At 34.3% G+C, this 18,774-nt stretch overlaps 1 protein-coding gene across 1 annotated transcript in view; it reads left to right on the forward strand.

Moving 5' to 3' along the window:
- Positions 1–18,774, forward strand: part of LOC145280330 (phytanoyl-CoA dioxygenase domain-containing protein 1-like) — a 231,100-nt gene that overhangs the window by 13,003 nt on the left and 199,323 nt on the right. Inside the window, exon 2 of the mRNA XM_080132101.1 lies at positions 1,071–1,287. Within this exon, the coding sequence (XP_079988227.1) occupies positions 1,071–1,287 (217 nt within the window). The remainder of the gene's footprint in view (positions 1–1,070; positions 1,288–18,774) is intronic.

Raw genomic sequence — 18,774 nt, forward strand, 5'->3', positions numbered from 1 at the left:
TTACCATCCAAATGAATGGTTTGATGATGATACGACTTTTAGAAGGCGAACCATTAAAAGATATTTTTTTTTTGTTAATCTTTTTAAAAAAATATCCTCTCTTAACCTTACCCTTCAACCCCATTTTATTTTATTTTAATTTTTATTTTCATTTTATCTTACTTTGTTTATCAACATCAAATAATTAACTATTTTTCTTTTATATTTTAAATATTTTCCAGATACATCTGCCTTACTTAAAAAATGCTAGTTTTATTTTTGGTGTTAAAAAAAAAACACCCAATATTTTTGCTGATGAGGAGACTTTGTTTCAAAAAACTAAATGACAAAATTATTGTCCAAGATTTATTGTCTGTCTCAATAAAAACATCGTTTCCGAAACGATTGTACAATTTATTGATTTTGTTTGTTCTTCCTTATGAAACCGATTTTTAAGTTTAATTATAAATTATCAATCATCTTACCCAATATATATATATATATATATATATATATATATATATATATATATATATAGAGTCCTTGTCAAAATCATAAGACCACTTAAGAAAGTAAGCGTTTACGCATATTATTGAATTTTTAATCAAACAAATAGTTGAAACCATTGCCAAAAGGGAAAATATGATGGAAAAAAATGAAATCTGCTTAACACTGATCTAATACATATTTTTTAAAAAACAAACATTTTCACCTGGTCAAAATGATAAGACCACTGATAATTTATCTAACAAAATTACTAAAAAGGGTCTCAGTATTTAGTATAGCCTCCATTATTACGAATTACTTCAAAAATTCTCTTCGGCATACTTGCGACTAAGTTTTTTATCAGTCGCGAAGGAATTTTATCCCATGTACTGAAAACTGAATCAGAAAGTTCCTTTATCGAATCATACTGGGTTCCATCCTTGAACATTTCTTTTGCCATCCATCCCCAAAGATTTTCAATGGGATTGAGGTCTTGAGAAAATGCTGGATGATCTAACAATTCTATATTATTTGAAGAAAAGTATTCTCGTGCTTATCGAGAAGTGTGATATATTAAATACTGTAGAAATGATTGTTCTTTTCAGGCAAACTGAACTGCCAGTATTCGCTGCATAATGTTCACATGAGATTTCCGTGGGTGCTGAAATTGTGCATGCACTCGAACATTCTTCGCCCCCTTCAGGCTATTTTGGGAAATGACATCATTCTTCTTGATTCTCGTTTCATCTGCAAATATCCCGAGGAAGAAAATCGCTGTGAATATGGAAGTAAACTCTATGTTGCTTGGCATCAAGATGTCAGGTGAGAAATTGTTAATTCTGTTTCCCTTTTCATTCGAGATTTTAGTTTTTACTGAACGCCTTTTAACTTCATCTTTTTTGAAAACTAGCAGGGCTACACTGTGTTGTGTATGTTGCTGAAAAAGAAAATAGAGGCTTATCAATGTATCAATATGTGGTTACTACTAAACCTAACGTGTGAGTCCATTATCTTTCTCCTTCTTTCTCTCGTTTATTCTCCTTTATACCGGACGTTAGAATGTTAGGCAAGTGCACACTAAATCTTGTTCACATGTAAGAGTTTGATATCACAATTTTTAAAATATTGTGTTAGGCTAGCCATTTTCTTCCTTTTCTTTCTCATCAACTTTGATGAGTGCTTCTGCATGAGATTAGAAGAAATCTTCCATATGTACTCCTTCTGCGTCTGTATCAATAGGATCTTCTTTGTTTTTATTTTCCACATTATCATTGCTATCGTTATATGCCGATTCATCATCTCTTTTTGTTCATGTAGGCAAAGTTTCTGATATTATTTTAAGAGATAATGGAGGCTCACGGTTATCCTTGTATGGTACGCTATTTTCATTGTTATCATTTGAGGTGAAAGATTTAATATCTTTCATATGATAGGGGACACTATCAACAAATATAGTCTGAGGACTTACTATTTTCTCAATTTTCCATTGCATCGAGAATTTAGGAGTTTTATGCAGTCATGGCCTCCCACTTTATACAGTAATCAGTGATGGTGTGACGTCTATCCCTTGTATTTGCTGTTCGTAACTGTAGATCCTATTGGCTGGTGCAGTTGATGGTGTTACATCGTCCTTGAGTGTAACATTATATCAGCTTCTTGAATTGAATGGTGCATTCCGGCTGCAATTCTTTGGACGATGTAGTGACACCACCCTGCTATACTATTACCGTCTGAGACAAACACAATGATGAAACAAAAAAGCATAACCCCTCATTCATCTGCAAATTTCTGAAATTCTTGCCATCAAAATGTCAAAACATTATCAGTTAATATTTCGAGTAGAAAGTAACATTCAAAAAAGATATTAATTATCATATATTTTTGATGTATTAATTATTATATATTTTTTATGTATTAATTATTATATATTTTTGATGTATTAATTATTATATATTTCTGGATGTATTAATTATTATATATTTCTGGATGTATTAATTATTATATATTTCTGGATGTATTAATTATTATATACTTCTGGATAAATTAATTATTATATATTTCTGGATAAATTAATTATCATATATTTCTGGATGTATTAATTATTATATATTTATGGATGTATTAATTATTATATATTTATGGATGTATTAATTATCATATATTGTTTGCTGTATTAATTATCATATATTTTTTGATGTATTAACTATCATATATTGCTTGATGTATTAATTATTATATATTTCTTGATGTATTAATTATCATATATTTCTGGATGTATTAATTATTATATATTTCTTGATGTATTAATTATTATAAATTTCTTGATGTATAAATTATCATATATTTCTTGATGTATTAATTATTATATATTGTTTGGTGTATTAATTATCATATATTTCTGGATGTATTAATTATTATATATTGCTTGATGTATTAATTATTATAAATTTCTTGATGTATTAATTATCATATATTTCTTGATGTATTAATTATTATATATTGTTTGGTGTATTAATTATTATATATTTCTGGATGTATTAATTATTATATATTTCTTGATATATAATTATTATATATTTCTTGATGTATTAATTATTATATATTTCTTGATGTATTAATTATTATATAGTACTTGGTGTATTAATTATTATATATTTCTTGATGTATAATTATTATATATTGGTTGATGTATTAATTATTATATATTTCATTATGTATTAACTATTATATATTTCTTGATGTATAAATTATTATATAGTACTTGGTGTATTAATTATTATATATTTCTTGATGTATTAATTATCATATATTTCTTGATGTATTAATTATTATATATTGCTTGATGTATTAATTATTATATATTGCTTGATGTATTAATTATCATATATTTCTTGATGTATTAATTATTATATAGTACTTGGTGTATTAATTATCATATATTGCTTGATGAATTAATTATTATATATTGCTTGATGTATTAATTATCATATATTTCTTGATGTATTAATTATTATATATTTCTTGATATTTAATTATCATATATTGTTTGATGTATTAATTATCATATATTGTTTGATGTAGTAATTATTATATATTTCTTGATGTATTAATCATCATATATTGTTTGATGTATTAATTATCATATATTTCTTGATGTATTAATTATTATATATTGCTTGATGTATTAATTATTATATATTGCTTGATGTATTAATTATTATATATTTCTTGATATTTAATTATCATATATTGTTTGATGTATTAATTATTATATATTTTTGATGTATTAATTATTATATATTGCTTGATGTATTAATTATTATATATTGTTTGATGTATTAATTATTATATATTGCTTGATGTATTAATTATCATATATTGCTTGATGTATTAATTATTATATATTCCTTGATGTATTAATTATCATATATTGCTTGATGTATTAATTATTATATATTGCTTGATGTATTATTATCATATATTGTTTAATGTATTAATTATTATATATTGCTTGATGTATTATTATCATATATTGCTTGATGTATTAATTATCATATATTGCTTGATGTATTAATTATTATATATTGTTTGATGTATTAATTATTATATATTGCTTGATGTATTAATTATTATATATTTCTTGATGTATTAATTATTATATATTTCTTGATGTATTAATTATTATATATTGCTTGATGTATTAATTATTATATATTGTTTGATGTATTAATTATTATATATTGCTTGATGTATTAATTATTATATATTGCTTGATGTATTAATTATTATATATTTCTTGATATTTAATTATCATATATTGTTTGATGTATTAATTATTATATATTTTTGATGTATTAATTATTATATATTGCTTGATGTATTAATTATTATATATTGTTTGATGTATTAATTATTATATATTGCTTGATGTATTAATTATCATATATTGCTTGATGTATTAATTATTATATATTCCTTGATGTATTAATTATCATATATTGCTTGATGTATTAATTATTATATATTGCTTGATGTATTATTATCATATATTGTTTAATGTATTAATTATTATATATTGCTTGATGTATTATTATCATATATTGTTTGATGTATTAATTATTATATATTGCTTGATGTATTAATTATTATATATTGTTTGATGTATTAATTATTATATATTGCTTGATGTATTAATTATTATATATTTCTTGATGTATTAATTATTATATATTTCTTGATGTATTAATTATTATATATTGCTTGATGTATTAATTATTATATATTGTTTGATGTATTAATTATCATATATTGCTTGATGTATTAATTATCATATATTGCTTGATGTATTAATTATTATATATTGTTTGATGTATTAATTATCATATATTGCTTGATGTATTAATTATCATATATTGCTTGATGTATTAATTATCATATATTGTTTGATGTATTAATTATCATATATTTCTTGATGTATTAATTATTATATATTTCTTGATGTATTAATTATTATATATTGCTTGATGTATTAATTATTATATATTGTTTGATGTATTAATTATCATATATTGCTTGATGTATTAATTATCATATATTGCTTGATGTATTAATTATTATATATTGCTTGATGTATTAATTATTATATATTGCTTGATGTATTAATTATTATATATTGCTTGATGTATTATCATATATTGTTTGATGTATTAATTATCATATATTGCTTGATGTATTAATTATCATATATTGCTTGATGTATTAATTATCATATATTGCTTGATGTATTTATTATATATTTCTGGATGTATTAATTATCATATATTTCTGGATGTATTTATTATCTTATATTGTCTGATGTATTAATTATCATATATTTCTTGATGTATTAATTATCTTACATTGTTTGATGTATTAATTATCATATATTTCTTTATGTATTAATTATTATATATTTCTGGATGTATTAATTATCATATATTTCTTGATGTATTAATTATCTTATATTGTTTGATGTATTAATTATCATATATTTCGGGATGTATTAATTATCATATATTGCTTGATGTATTATTATCATATATTGTTTAATGTATTAATTAGCATATATTGCTGGATGTATCCTGTTTATCCAGTAGGCGCTATATTGTGAATTGTGAAACGTGTCAGGCCACAATCTGTTAATGTCAGGAAATGTTTTGCCATCATAATATGTTACATCCATACCTAATCTGAACTCATTGACTCTCTTTGCATGATCGTATGGCTGCCTTGGTCGATGCCTTCATAGTTGTAGAAAACAATTTTATACAAATATTCAATTTGATGAATTAAAAAATGTCGACTTTTCTTATGTATTATGCAGATCTAGTCAGATGCCTAGTGATCCATTAAGACAGCATATGTCAGTGGCGAAGGATTAGATCCCAGTCTCACTATATTAATCAACCTCTCTAAGATTTGTGTTAATTTATCAACCAGATTTTGCTGCGATGAAATCAGATTAATGTCAACTAATCGCTTTAATATTGCAAGTTTACTTTGTATCAATATCTCATTTGTGATTTTAGTCCTGACTCGTGGTTTCCCAGTCAGAGTGTTGGTTAACTAGTGGCCAATACACAATGACCCAGTGTGGAAAGGCACGACCTTAGGTTTCGAGTTTTAGCATGGCATCAAGTTTTGCAAAATTGATATGTCAGGCACTATTTGTTAGATGAAGCTAGCCTACATCTTCTAAAACATTACATTATTAAATCGTTCAAACATCACCTGTTGCCAAAAAACTGACCATGCATTCAATTTGTGTCCGGATACAACATGCCACTCGACTTGGGAAGGGTTGTTCTTACACATTTTAGTCAACATTTTGGCCATCATCCACCATGTCTTCTCATCCCCTTGTTACCGTCTTTTACTTGTTCGTTGTCCTTTTTATTGGATAAGAACGTTATGCATGTGCACACCAAATTAGGATTCAATAGTACAAGTTTTTAAAACATTGCATTGAAACGATTATTTTCTTTTTTTCTGTGTTACTCGCACTCAACATGCTAGACCGATATGCTGCTGCTTTCTTAAGTAGTTTCTTCTATTACATTATAAACGAGGGTGTGAAAAATCTTTCTTTTTATTCTTCTCTTTCTCGATCATGTTACATTTTAAAAATGCCCACACGTTATCTGGCACCAATAACTGATTTATAACAGACTATCCAACCAGATTGCTAGCTATTTTCTTGTTGACAGAAAACAGCTGTTCATTTCTTGTTGATACGTTGTAAATAGTTGGCTCAATATGTTGTCTTTCAGAAACAGTGGCAGTGGCACTGGTCTTAGTAGAGATATAGCAACTGACAAAGAGTTATTCATTCTCTTTTCCGACTATGATGATAAGAGTCGTCTTCTTACTTTACCTGTAATAATTTAACAAATAAATAAGCAGCAACAACGTTTGACTTGTTCAATAGCGTTATACTTTTTAATATATTATTTTTTAGAGTACTATAAGATTACAAACTTCTTCTCGTCGATTCCAGGGTAGGGCAAAGGAAAACTTTGAAAAAAACATATCCAAACACTAGTAATCTAAATAGAAACACTTCTTTGTCTTTGCCGTATCTCACTTTGGACTTCGTCTCCATAACATCATATCCTGACACATCGCCCTAACTCTTAATTTTTAAGCTATAATTGCATATTATATTACATCCACTTTAGCTTTATGTGAAAAATACCGTGTGTGACATTATTTTTACATGCTAGAACGCTTCAACTGCTCATGACTTATAATTCTTGGGCAAACAACTGCTAAAATGTAACAGAAATTATAATGCTATATGTACTTTCTTTGTTTACATATTTTAATCATGCAAGCAACTAGTAGCAAGAGAAATCTATTTTTTTCCAGATGGTTATTCTTTTTTCATTATTTCGTCTACCAGAACATAGGGAACAGCATTGTAGATAACATCTAAGAAAAATATTGTCATATTAACACAGCAAACACCAATGAATTCATACAAGGAAGGGATGCAAATGACACTCAACTCATAATATACAAAGTTGATACAAAATTGTCACAAGGCCACCTGCTGCTTAATAACAAAATATACCAGTTTTCTATTTAACTTGAAGTGTTAGTGGTTAGGCTTAGCAAAATGAATCATATGCATGGCCAACATTGTTGAATTCATCGTCTAAATATATTTAGTGCCAGACATTTCTCCGTTTCCAAGATGAAAGACACTAAACAAACGTGTCCTTTTACAGAGTGAAATGTACATTACACCCACAGAAATTACAGCCAACGAGTGGGCCTCTTCATGAGTGCATTTTTCATTACCTTAAAGTGTTTCCTTGTGTCTTTTACACATCATCAATGAAGGTTAAAATGACAACTCATTTTCCGTCAAAATAACATTCAAATGACCATCGATACCACATGAAACCCAAAACCCATTCTGATTAAACAATATTAAAGAATATTCAAATTAGGTGAAACTCCTTTGTGGAATTATTAAGATTAAAAGGTCATGTTAGATGAAAGTCCTTCGTTCAAATAATAAAATTGGAAGGTGAAAGTCTTTTGTGAAAATAATGTACTTATTTCAAGGTTTTTGTTTTAACTGTTCGCCTTATTCGGAAGTCCCATGAGGAAAGTAGTCCGTTTTTAGTAATTTGTGTCATTATCTTATTGAGGATGTCAATGGATTAGAAAAGACATAACGATCGATCGGCTTTTACATAATGGCGTCTTTATTTATCATTTCTAAACAAAGCAAAGCATACACCGGTAAGTCCCTCATGCAACATCTTCACTTTTCTCAATGACAAAACAGAACAAAAAAAAAAAGTCTAGGAATGAAAATAGAGTCTATAAAATATAGTGATCTAGGTATTCATTGGGTTGACTACCCTCATACCTAACAGGGATTATTCTGCCCTTTCACTTATGTTGTGAAATCCCTGAATCTCACAGGATCTCTTACTATTCTTGCTGACCATGTTGTCCGCAACCTTCCTGGGCTTGGTTTTGTTGGGGATGGGGTTGGATTTGGGCTTGCTCTTATTTCACCTTCATATTGAGGTGGTTCTGTGGTGCATATCTCTTCTGTACCCTGCCCTGCATTCTTGGGTAACTCTCTCTGCACTTCATATGGCTGGTGTATTACTGATGTGAGTGGGAGTGTCTCTGCAGTTTTCTTCAAATCTACTCTATTCCGTCGATATAATTCCCCATCCACTTTTACATGGTATGATCGCTCATCCAGTCTTCGCCCTACCACTGCTTTCCTCCACTCTTTTTGACAATTTATGTGTGGTTTCATCCGTACTACATCTCCAGGATGCAATGGTTTCAGTGGTTTTACTTTGTGGTTGAAAGAATGTTCTTGCCTCTTGCGGTCTTGCTTCACCATTTTTCTTAGATTTTTGGGCAATTCTGGCTTGAGTAATTTCTCTCTGGTTGGGAGAAGTGTTTTTGTTCTCCTTGACATCAGCTTCTGAGCTGGTGATAAGAGATCCCTGCCTGGCATATTCCTGTGATCCAACATTGCTAGGTATGGGTCAGCTTTATCTTCCATCGCTTTCCAGAAAAGGTTTTTTGCCATCTTTACTGCAGATTCCACCTTACCATTTGCCTTGCTATTGTATGAACTGACTGGTGTATGCGTAAAACGCTACTTTTCGCAAAGGTAGAAAATTCCTGGCTACTAAACTGAGGCCCATTATCAGTTACTACCATATCATGCAAAATGGTGTTTAAGCTTAGTTATCACTGTCTTTGCTTGTGGCTTGAGAAGATGATCGATTTCCCAAAAGTTGTTCATATAGTCAACTGTGCAAAGACAGTCTCTATCTGCAAACTTAAAGAGTTCTATTCCCACTTTCGCCCAGGGTCTGTCAGGAACTTCATGGACCCTTAATGGTTCTGCTGGATTGGCTACTTCATATTTTCTACACGTGGGACATTTCGAAACGTAGTCCCTTATGTCACTGTTCATACAAGCATTCTCTTGTTCTTCTGCAACATCCCTCTACTCTCAAGTGTGTGAAATGCAGATTTTCTTTCAACACTTCCCGCTGTGTCAGTGGGACCACTACCCAGTTTCCTCTGAAAATTAACCCATCTTGCACCGTCATTTCACTCCGCATATTAAAATATGGTCTCACCTCTGGGTCACGATGTATTTTGTCTTCTGCCCATCCTTCCAAAATTACTTGCTGCAACTGCTGCATGCTTCTGTCTTCCTTCATGGTGAGCAAGCAGCCTTCTCTCTGTTACAGGAATATATTCTGCTTCTTTGACATCATCTTCATCGTCCATATATTCACCGCATAATCCATAGATGTATGCTCTTGATAGAGTGTTTGCAAGGAACATTTTCTTACCTGGATGGTACAGAACCGTAGGATCCTAAGCCTATAGTCACATCAGCATGTTTTGCAGTCGTTTTGGGCATTTCACCAATTCTTTTTTCATGATCGCTTCCAGTAGCCTATGATCAGTTAGTACTGTTATCTGTCGACCAAACGTATATTAGTGAAACTATTCACATGCTAGTAGTTCCTTCTCAATCTTTGTATAGCGAGTTTCTGTGTCAGTCAGTGCATGACTGATATAGACTAGTGGTTGACCCTCTTGTAGTAGTGCAGCCCCCATGCCCTTCTCATTTGCATCACATTAAATAACCAAAGATTGTTGGGGTCATAATACCTTAATACTGGTGCCTCACCAACTAACTCTTTAATTTTCTCAAAAGCCTCTTCATGAATTTGAGACCATGTCCATGGCACATCTGCCTTCACTAAATTTCTAATTGAGACCATCACGTCAGATATGTGTTTTGCCAGATAATTTACGAATCCAACCAATCATTGTACTCCCTTTATATCTGTTGGGCACGGCATCTCTTTTATGGCTCTTACCTTCCGTAAACCATCACTGGTAATCATGTGTCCCAGGAAAGATATAGGCGTTTGTTGTAAGTTCAATTTTTCAGTATTCAATCCCATCCCACGATCACGACATCTCTGCAGTTTCCTAAGTTTTTGGTCATGATCAATTGTTGTTTCTTCCATCGTTTTACCCTTCCCAATCACTAGAAGATCATCCGCTTTGTTAACCACCCCCTCTAAATCGGACACATTGTCAAAAAGGGTCTTTTGAAATATCTCCGGTGCTGGAGCAATCTCGAAAGGTAAAACTTCCACTGGAACCTACCATATGATGTAGAAAATGTTGTTAAGTGACTGCTGGCTTTGTCTAATTTTACATGCCAAAATCCATCTCGTAGATCCAGGGTAGAAAATACCTTGCTGTCAGCTAGTTCTGGTAGTAAATCGTCCAGTGTAGGTAACTGAAAATGTTCCCTCTTCAAAGCTTTATTCAGAGGTCTTGGGTCTATGCATATCCGTAGGCTTCCATTTTTCTTAACTACAAGTGATAAAGCACTTACCCATGGTGTTGGCTCACTCACTGGTTCAATAACATTCTTAACCAGTTTTTCTAACTCGACTTTTAGCTTGTTCTTAAGTGCCACTGGTATTCTCCATGTTGCTGCAACATTTGGTGTTACTCCTGGATCCACCTGCAAATGTACCTCTCCTGGTAATTGACCCAATTCTTCCTTGAATACATCTCTGAAGTCATTGATAATGCTGTCTGAGTACTGGCTGATGGATTCATTCATTTGGGAAACTTTGGCGACCATTTTGAATTTGTCATTATTGACTGTGACAAGTTCCATTTTCTGGATTGCATTTCCTCCAAATAAGGGATGGAAATCCTCTTTCACAATGACAAACTTGACTGCATATATTTGCCCATTTTTGGGGTTTATCATTTTTACTCAACACTCTCCCAATGGCTTCCCTTCTGCTCCATTCCACATGACAAGAGTCTTATTTGAATGTTCCAGTGTTTTTTCAATAACGTGTTTCTCATTCAATATGTTCACGGACGCTTCACTATCGAGCTAAAAGGCAATTGGTTTTCCTTTCACCATCATTTCCGCTTTTAACACCTCTTGACTTACAGCATTCACCTTTTCCTTAATTGTTATGCTGTCTACATGTCCATAGTCTGAACAACTACTACTGTCGTTTTTCTGGTCATAATGTTGGGTTTTGACCGTCTGCACCTTCTTTTTCCTTGATACTTTTCATGGCAAAGTATTTTTTTCCCTTACATTTATAACAGGTTTTACCAAATGCAGGACATAACTCTTTGCTTGCTCCATGCCGCAATGCACACGCCCAGCAGTCTCTGTCAGATTGTGCTGATGTCTTTCTCCTGGGTTTACAATCAACTTTGTTCACTCCTTCAGGCCTTAGGATTCTGGACCGGACTGTAACATTTTCAAACAGCTTACAGATGTCAATACATTTTTGGAAGTTTAACTGTCTTATTTTCAATAACTCAGCTTGTGTCTGGGGGTTGTGTATTCCCAGTACTACCTGATCTCTGAGTACTGACGAAACGCAATTGTCACAAAGATTGCACGTTTTTACCAACATCCGAAGTGCCATAATAAAGGATTCCACAGTCTCTGATTCTCCTTGTTTTCTAGAATGAAATACGTAACACTCGCAGGTTTCATTCGTTTATCCTATAGCATATTTATCAAATGCCTGATTAATTTTGGTGGGTGTTCTTTCGTCCTCGGGTGTTGAAAATTGAAACCCGTAGTAAACTTTCCATGCATTGTCTCCCAACATATGAAGCAAAAGTGCCCTCTGATATAATAATGACTGTTTTGTCAAACACATAATAATGGCATAGTTATACCATTTCAGTTTAAACAGCTTCCAATTCGCCGCTAAATTGTCTTCCGTACATAGGGGCACTGGAAGCCTTATGCCAGCCACTGGTCTGGTTGTTCTTTTCATGTCCACTTCCAACATTCTTTTTTTCGTCCATGTGACGTATGTATAAATTACACTTTGAAACAAGAACAATAAAGTAACTTATCTGTTTCTGCAAATAACTTTCCGCTTCTTATTCTTTTCTATATCTTACTTGGACTATTTCCACCCCACCACTGCCTCCATGTGTCATTATCTTATTGAGGATGTCAATGGATTATAAAAGACGCGTGGGTGTATTTGAAATTATGTCGCTGCTAGAACTTATTTTTGTGCAAATGTGTGGAGAAATTAAAATCAATGAACGTTCATTTATTTGTGCGTGAGCATGTGTGCGTGTGTGTGTGAGTGACAGCACAAATACTCCCCCACAGATTGAAAAAAAAATATAAAACTGTTTTTCTCTATTTGTTTTTATTTCTTAAAACGTTTCGGCCAGTGTACTTTCCTGCCGGTTTTCATTTTGGCAGTTGCGTGGGCGTTCTGTACAAAAGTAGTTTCTGTAAGAGGTTGCTTCAGCATAGGAATGATCTGAAAATCTTCTTCTATGTATGCCGGTTTAAGTCGGTCCAACGCGATAGTGTCTCTTTTTCCGTTTTTTGAAACAGTGAAATATTTATCCTGCCTGTCCAGAACTGGGTATGGACCCAAATAATTTGGACAAAATGGATTTTTCACTGAGTTGTTCCTGACAAATATGGTGTTATGAAAGTGAGTGTAGGTGAGATCTCTGTGTGTTGATCAAAATATTGACTCGGTAGAACTGAAAACTGCCTCTGCTTTGTAAGTCTTCTTTTACAGAGTTCCGTATCATTAATAGTATCAAAGTTATATTGTCTGCCCAGTCTGTGCTGTTCAAACTCATTGCCAGGGAGGTTTTTAACTGCCTGTGAAAGCGTTTGACTAACTAATTCAAAGAGAGGTGATATGCTATAGCCTTGATGTGGTTTGTTCCCAGTAATTGATTAAATTACACAAAAAGTGTCAATTGGAACTGCAAACCTCTGTCTGACTGTAGGTACCCCAAAAATGCCTATCCTGTCCTGAAGTATAGCTCTGGCTATTGTTGAAGCTGAAGTATCCTTAACAGCTATGACGTTAGGCCATCTGCTGAATAACGGTAGTCAGGATGTGGGTGTGTCCTACTAAATCGATGTGGATGTTGGTGAATCTAGCATCAGGTGCGCTAAAAGAACCCAGTGGTGATTTCGTGTGTCTGGAAAACTTGTCGTCTAAGGCTAGGTGGTATGTAAGGTCGTGGTTATTGGCAATAAACAATCGCTTTAATGAAGGGTACGGGCATTTTTTCGAGTTGTAAGGATGTGTTTTCCTGAACATCTTTAAGCTCTGGATAAGGTGTCCGCTACAATGTTCTCCTGGCCCTTCACGTATCTTATATCTGTGGAGTACTGTGCAATGTAATCGAGATGTCTGATTTATCGTGGGCCATATTTGTCCACATGTTTGTGTAGCGCATAAGTTAACGGTTTGTGATCCGTGTAAATCATGAAATTACTGCCTTCTAAGATGTGTTTGAAATGTTTAATCGCCAGGTAAATTGCCAACAATTCCCTCGCAAAGGTACTGTATTTTCTTTGCGTTTTGTTTAGCTTAGCCGAAAAAAATGATATAGGGGTCATCACATCATCGGTCAGCTGGTGTATGACTGCCTCTACGGCTACGTCTGATGCGTCCATTGTAAGTGTGAGTCTGGTATCTTCCTCGTAATTTATGTAAGTCAGCTTTGTGCAGTTTGCTAGGGCTTTCCTCTCCTGAGTAAAAGCTGCTAAGGCTGGTCCATCTAATGTTAACTGTTGGTCTTGTTCTGCAACAGCAATGTTAGTGGCGCAAGAATTTCAGAGCAGTTGGGTAAGAATCACCTGTAGTAGTTGATTATCCCTATAAATCGACAGACTTGTCGAACAGATGTGGACTGTGGAAAATTAGCGATGGCGCTCACTTTTTCAGGTAGTGGTGATATTCTGCCCTTGTCGATCGTGTGTCCGAGGAAGTTAACTTTTGATTGGCTGAAGATGCATTTTTCAATGTTTATTTTTGGGTCATAGTGAGATAATCTCTGGAAAACTTGTTCCAGGTGCTGTTTATGTTCCTCAAGGTTTTTACTAGCAATCAGGACATCATCAATGTATGCAAATATGAATGGCAATCCTCTGAAAACCTCATCTATTAAATGTTGGAAAGTTTGACTAGCGTTTTGAAGTCCAAAGAGCATGCGAGTGAATTCATAAAGTCCAAATAGTGTGGTCAAGGCTGTTTTGTGGATATCCTCCTCTGCTACGGGAATTTGGTAGTATGCCTTCACTAGATCCAACTTTGGAAACGTTGTTACATTCTGTAATCCGATCAGAAAATCGTGGATGTGAGGTATCTGTCTGGTGCAGTTTGTGCATTTAGTCTTCTGAAATCGCCACATGGGCGCCAGGATGTACTGTCCGATTTTTGCACCATATGTAAGGGAGAAGACCATGCGCTTTTTGAGGGTCGGATAATTCCCTGTTGTAGCATGTGCTGAAATTCTTCCTTCATTATTCAGTATTTATCTGGTTTTAAACAACTGGGGGTGGCGTGGACTGGTTGTCCGGTCGTTTTAATGTAGTGTTTAGCACTATGCTTGACCGTGTCCGTGTCCCTTCATGGTTGAGACGGCTGCGGATATTTTTGGAGTAATCAACGGATAGCTGGGTCCTCAAGTAGAGCTGAACTGGTATCAAGTAGTGAATCCTCTAACCACCAACTTCATTTGGTTGTCTGTTAGCGTGTGGTTAGTAATGTAATGTTAGTGTGTGGTTGGTTAAGTCATGTTAGTGTGTGGTTGATAATGTCATGTTAGTGTGTGGTTGGTTATGTCATGTTAGAATGTGGTTGGTTATGTCATGCTACCGTGTGGTTGGTAATGTCATGTAAGAATGTGGTTGGTCATGTAATGTTAGCTTGTGGTTGGTCATGTCATGTTAGCTTGTGTTTGGTCATGTCATGTAAGCGTGTGGTTGGTTATGTAATGTTAGCGTGTGGTTGGTCATGTCATGTTAGTGTGTGGTTTATTATGTCATGTTAGTGTGTGGTTGGTTATGTCATGTTAATGTGTGGTTGGTTATGGCATGTTAGTGTGTGGTTGGTCATGTCATGTCAGTGTGTGGTTGGTTCTGTCATGTACGTGTGTGGTTGGTTATGTCATTTTAGTGTGTGGTTGGTAATGTCATGTTAGCGTGTGGTTGGTCATGTCATGTTAGCGTGTGGTTGGTCATGTCATGTTAGTATGTGGTTGGTTATGTGATGTTAGCGTGTGGTTGGTCATGTCATGTTAGTGTGTGGTTGGTTATGTAATGTTAGTGTATGGTTGGTTATGTCATGTTAGCGGGTGGTTGGTTATGTAATGTTAGCATATTGTTTTTTATGTCATGTTAGCGTGTGGTTGGTTATGTCATGTTAGTGTGTGGTTGGTTATGTTATGTTAGAGTGTAGTTGGTTATTTCATGTTAATGTGTGGTTGGTTATGTCATTTTAGTGTTTGGTTGGTTATGTCATGTTAGTGTGTGATTGGTTATGTCATGTTAGCGTGTGGTTGGTTATGTCATGTTAGTGTGTGGTTGGTTATGTCATGTTAGTGTGTGGTTGGTTATGTAATGTTAGTGTGTGGTTGGTTATGTCATGTTAGTGTGTGGTTGGTCATGTCATGTTAGTGTGTGGTTGGTTATGTAATTTTAGTGTGTGCTTATTCATGTCATGTTAGTGTGTGGTTGGTCATGTCATGTTAGTGTGTGGTTGGTCATGTCATGTTAGAATGTGGTTGGTCATGTCATGTTAGTGTTGGTCATGTCATGTTAGCATGTGGTAGGTCATGTCATGTTAGTGTGTGGTTGGTTATGTAATGTTAGAGTGTGGTTGGTTATGTCATGTTAGCGTGTGGTTGGTTATGTCATGTTAGCGTGTGGTTGGTTATGTCATGTTAGCGTGTGGTTGGTCATGTCATGTTAGAATGTGGTTGGTTATGTCATGTTAGTGTGTGGTTGGGTATGTCATGTTAGTGTGTGGTTGGTTATGTCATGTGTGTGTGTGGTTGGTCATGTCATGTTAGTGTGTGGTTGGTCATGTCATGTTAGCATGTGGTTGGCTATGTCATGTTAGTGTGTGGTTGGTCATGTCATGTTAGTGTGTGGTTGGTAATCTCATGTTAGTGTGTGGTTGGTTATGTCAAGTTAGTGTGTAGTTGGTTATGTCATGTTAGTGTGTGGTTGGTTATGTCATGTTAGCATGTGGTTGGTCATGTCATGTTAGTGTGTGGTTGGTTATGTAATGTTAGAGTGTGGTTGGTTATGTAATCTTAGCGTTTGCTTGGTTATGTCATGTTAGTGTGTGGTCGGTTATGTCATGTTAGCGTGTGGTTGGTCATGTAATGTTAGTGTGTGGTTGTTTATGTCATGTTTGCCTGTGGTTGCTCAGGTCATGTTAGTGTGTGATTGGTTATGTCATATTAGTGTGTGGTTTGTTATGTCATGTTAGTGTGTGGTTGGTTATGTCATGTTAGCGTGTGGTTGGTTATGTCATTTTAGTGTTTGGTTGGTTATGTCATGTTAGTGTGTGGTTGGTTATGTCATGTTAGCGTGTGGTTGGTTATGCCATGTTAGCGTGTGGTTGGTTATGTCATGTTAGTGTGTGGTTGGTTATGTCATGTTAGTGTGTGGTTTGTTATGTCGTGTTAGTGTGTGGTTGGTTTTGTCATGTTAGTGTGTGGTTGGTTATGTCATGTTAGTGTGTGGTTGGTTATGTCACGTTAGTGTGTAGTTGGTAATATCATGTTAGTGTGCGGTTGGTCATGTCATGTTAGTGTGTGGTTGGTCATGTCATGTTAGCATGTGGTTGGTCATGTCATGTTAGTGTTGGTCATGTCATGTTAGCCTGTGGTTGGTCATGTCATGTTAGTGTATGGTTGGTTATGTCATGTTAGTGTGTGGTTGTTCATGTCATGTTAGTGTGTGGTTGGTCATGTCATGTTAGTGCGTGGTTGGTCATGTCATGTTAGCATGTGGTTGGTCATGTCATGTTAGTGTGTGGTTGGTCATGTCATGTAAGTGTGTGGTTGGTTATGTCATGTTAGTGTGTGGTTGGTTATGTCATGTTAGTGTGATTGGTCATGTCATGTTAGTATGTGGTTGGAAATGTCATGTTAGTGTATGGTTGATCATGCCATGTTAGCATGTGGTTGGTCATGCAATGTTAGTGTGTGGTTGGTCATGTCATGTTATCATGTGGTTGCTCATGTCATGTTAGACTGTGGTTGGTCATGTCATGTTAGTGTATGGTTGGTTATGTCATGTTAGCGTGTGCTTGGTTAAGTCATGTTAGTGTGTGGTTGGTCATGGCATGTTAGTGTGTGGTTGGTCATGTCATGTTAGTGTGTGGTTGGTCATGTCATGTTAGCATGTGGTTGGTCATGTCATGATAGCATGTGGTTGGTCATGTAATGTAAGTGTAAGGTTGGTCATGTTATGTAAGTGTGTGGTTGGTCATGTCATGTTAGTGTGTGGTTGGTCATGTAATGTTAGCATGTGGTTGGTTATGTCATGTTAGTGTGTGGTTGGTCATGATATGTTAGTGTGTGGTGAGTCATGTAATGTGTGTTGTTGGTCATGTCATGTTAGTATGTGGTTGGTCATGTAAGGTTAGTGTGTGGTTGGTCATGAAATGTTAGTGTGTGGTTAGTTATGTCATGTTAGTGTGTGGTTGGTCATGACATGTTAGTGTGTAGTTGGTCATGTCATGTAAGTGTGTGGTTAGTCAGGTCATGTTAGTAGGTGGTTGGTCATGTCAGGTTAGTGTGTGGTTATCATGTCATGTTAGCAGGTGGTTGCTCATGTCATGTTAGTGTGTGGTTGGTCATGTCATGTTAGTGTGTGGTTGGTCATGTCATTTTAGTGTGTGGTTGGTTATGTAATGTTAGTGTGTGGTTGGTCATGTCATGTTAGAATGTGGTTGGTCATGTCATGTTAGCGTGTGGTTGGTCATGTCATGTTAGCAGGTGGTTGGTTATGTCATGTTAGTGTGTGGTTCGTCATGACATGTTAGTGTGTGGTTGGTCATGTCATGTAAGTAGTTGGTTGGTCATGTCATGTAAGCAGGTGGTTGGTCATGTCATGTTAGTGTGTGGTTGGTCATGTCATGTTAGTGTGTGGTTGGTTATGTCATGTTAGTGTGTGGTTGGTCATGTCATGTTAGCATGTGGTTGGTTATGTCATGTTAGTGTGTGGTTGGTTATGTAATGTTAGAGTGTGGTTGGTTATGTCATGTTAGTGTGTGGTTGGTTATGTAATGTTAGCGTGTTGTTGTTCATGTCATGTTAGTGTGTGGTTGGTCATGTAATGTTAGTGTGTGGTTGGTCATGTCATGATAGTGTGTGGTTGGTCATGTCATGTTAGTGTTGGTCATG

Source organism: Euprymna scolopes, chromosome 7, assembly GCF_053919585.1.
Source record: "Euprymna scolopes isolate OS-2025 chromosome 7, ASM5391958v1, whole genome shotgun sequence".
In the NCBI taxonomy this organism is placed as follows: Eukaryota; Metazoa; Mollusca; class Cephalopoda; order Sepiida; family Sepiolidae; genus Euprymna; species Euprymna scolopes.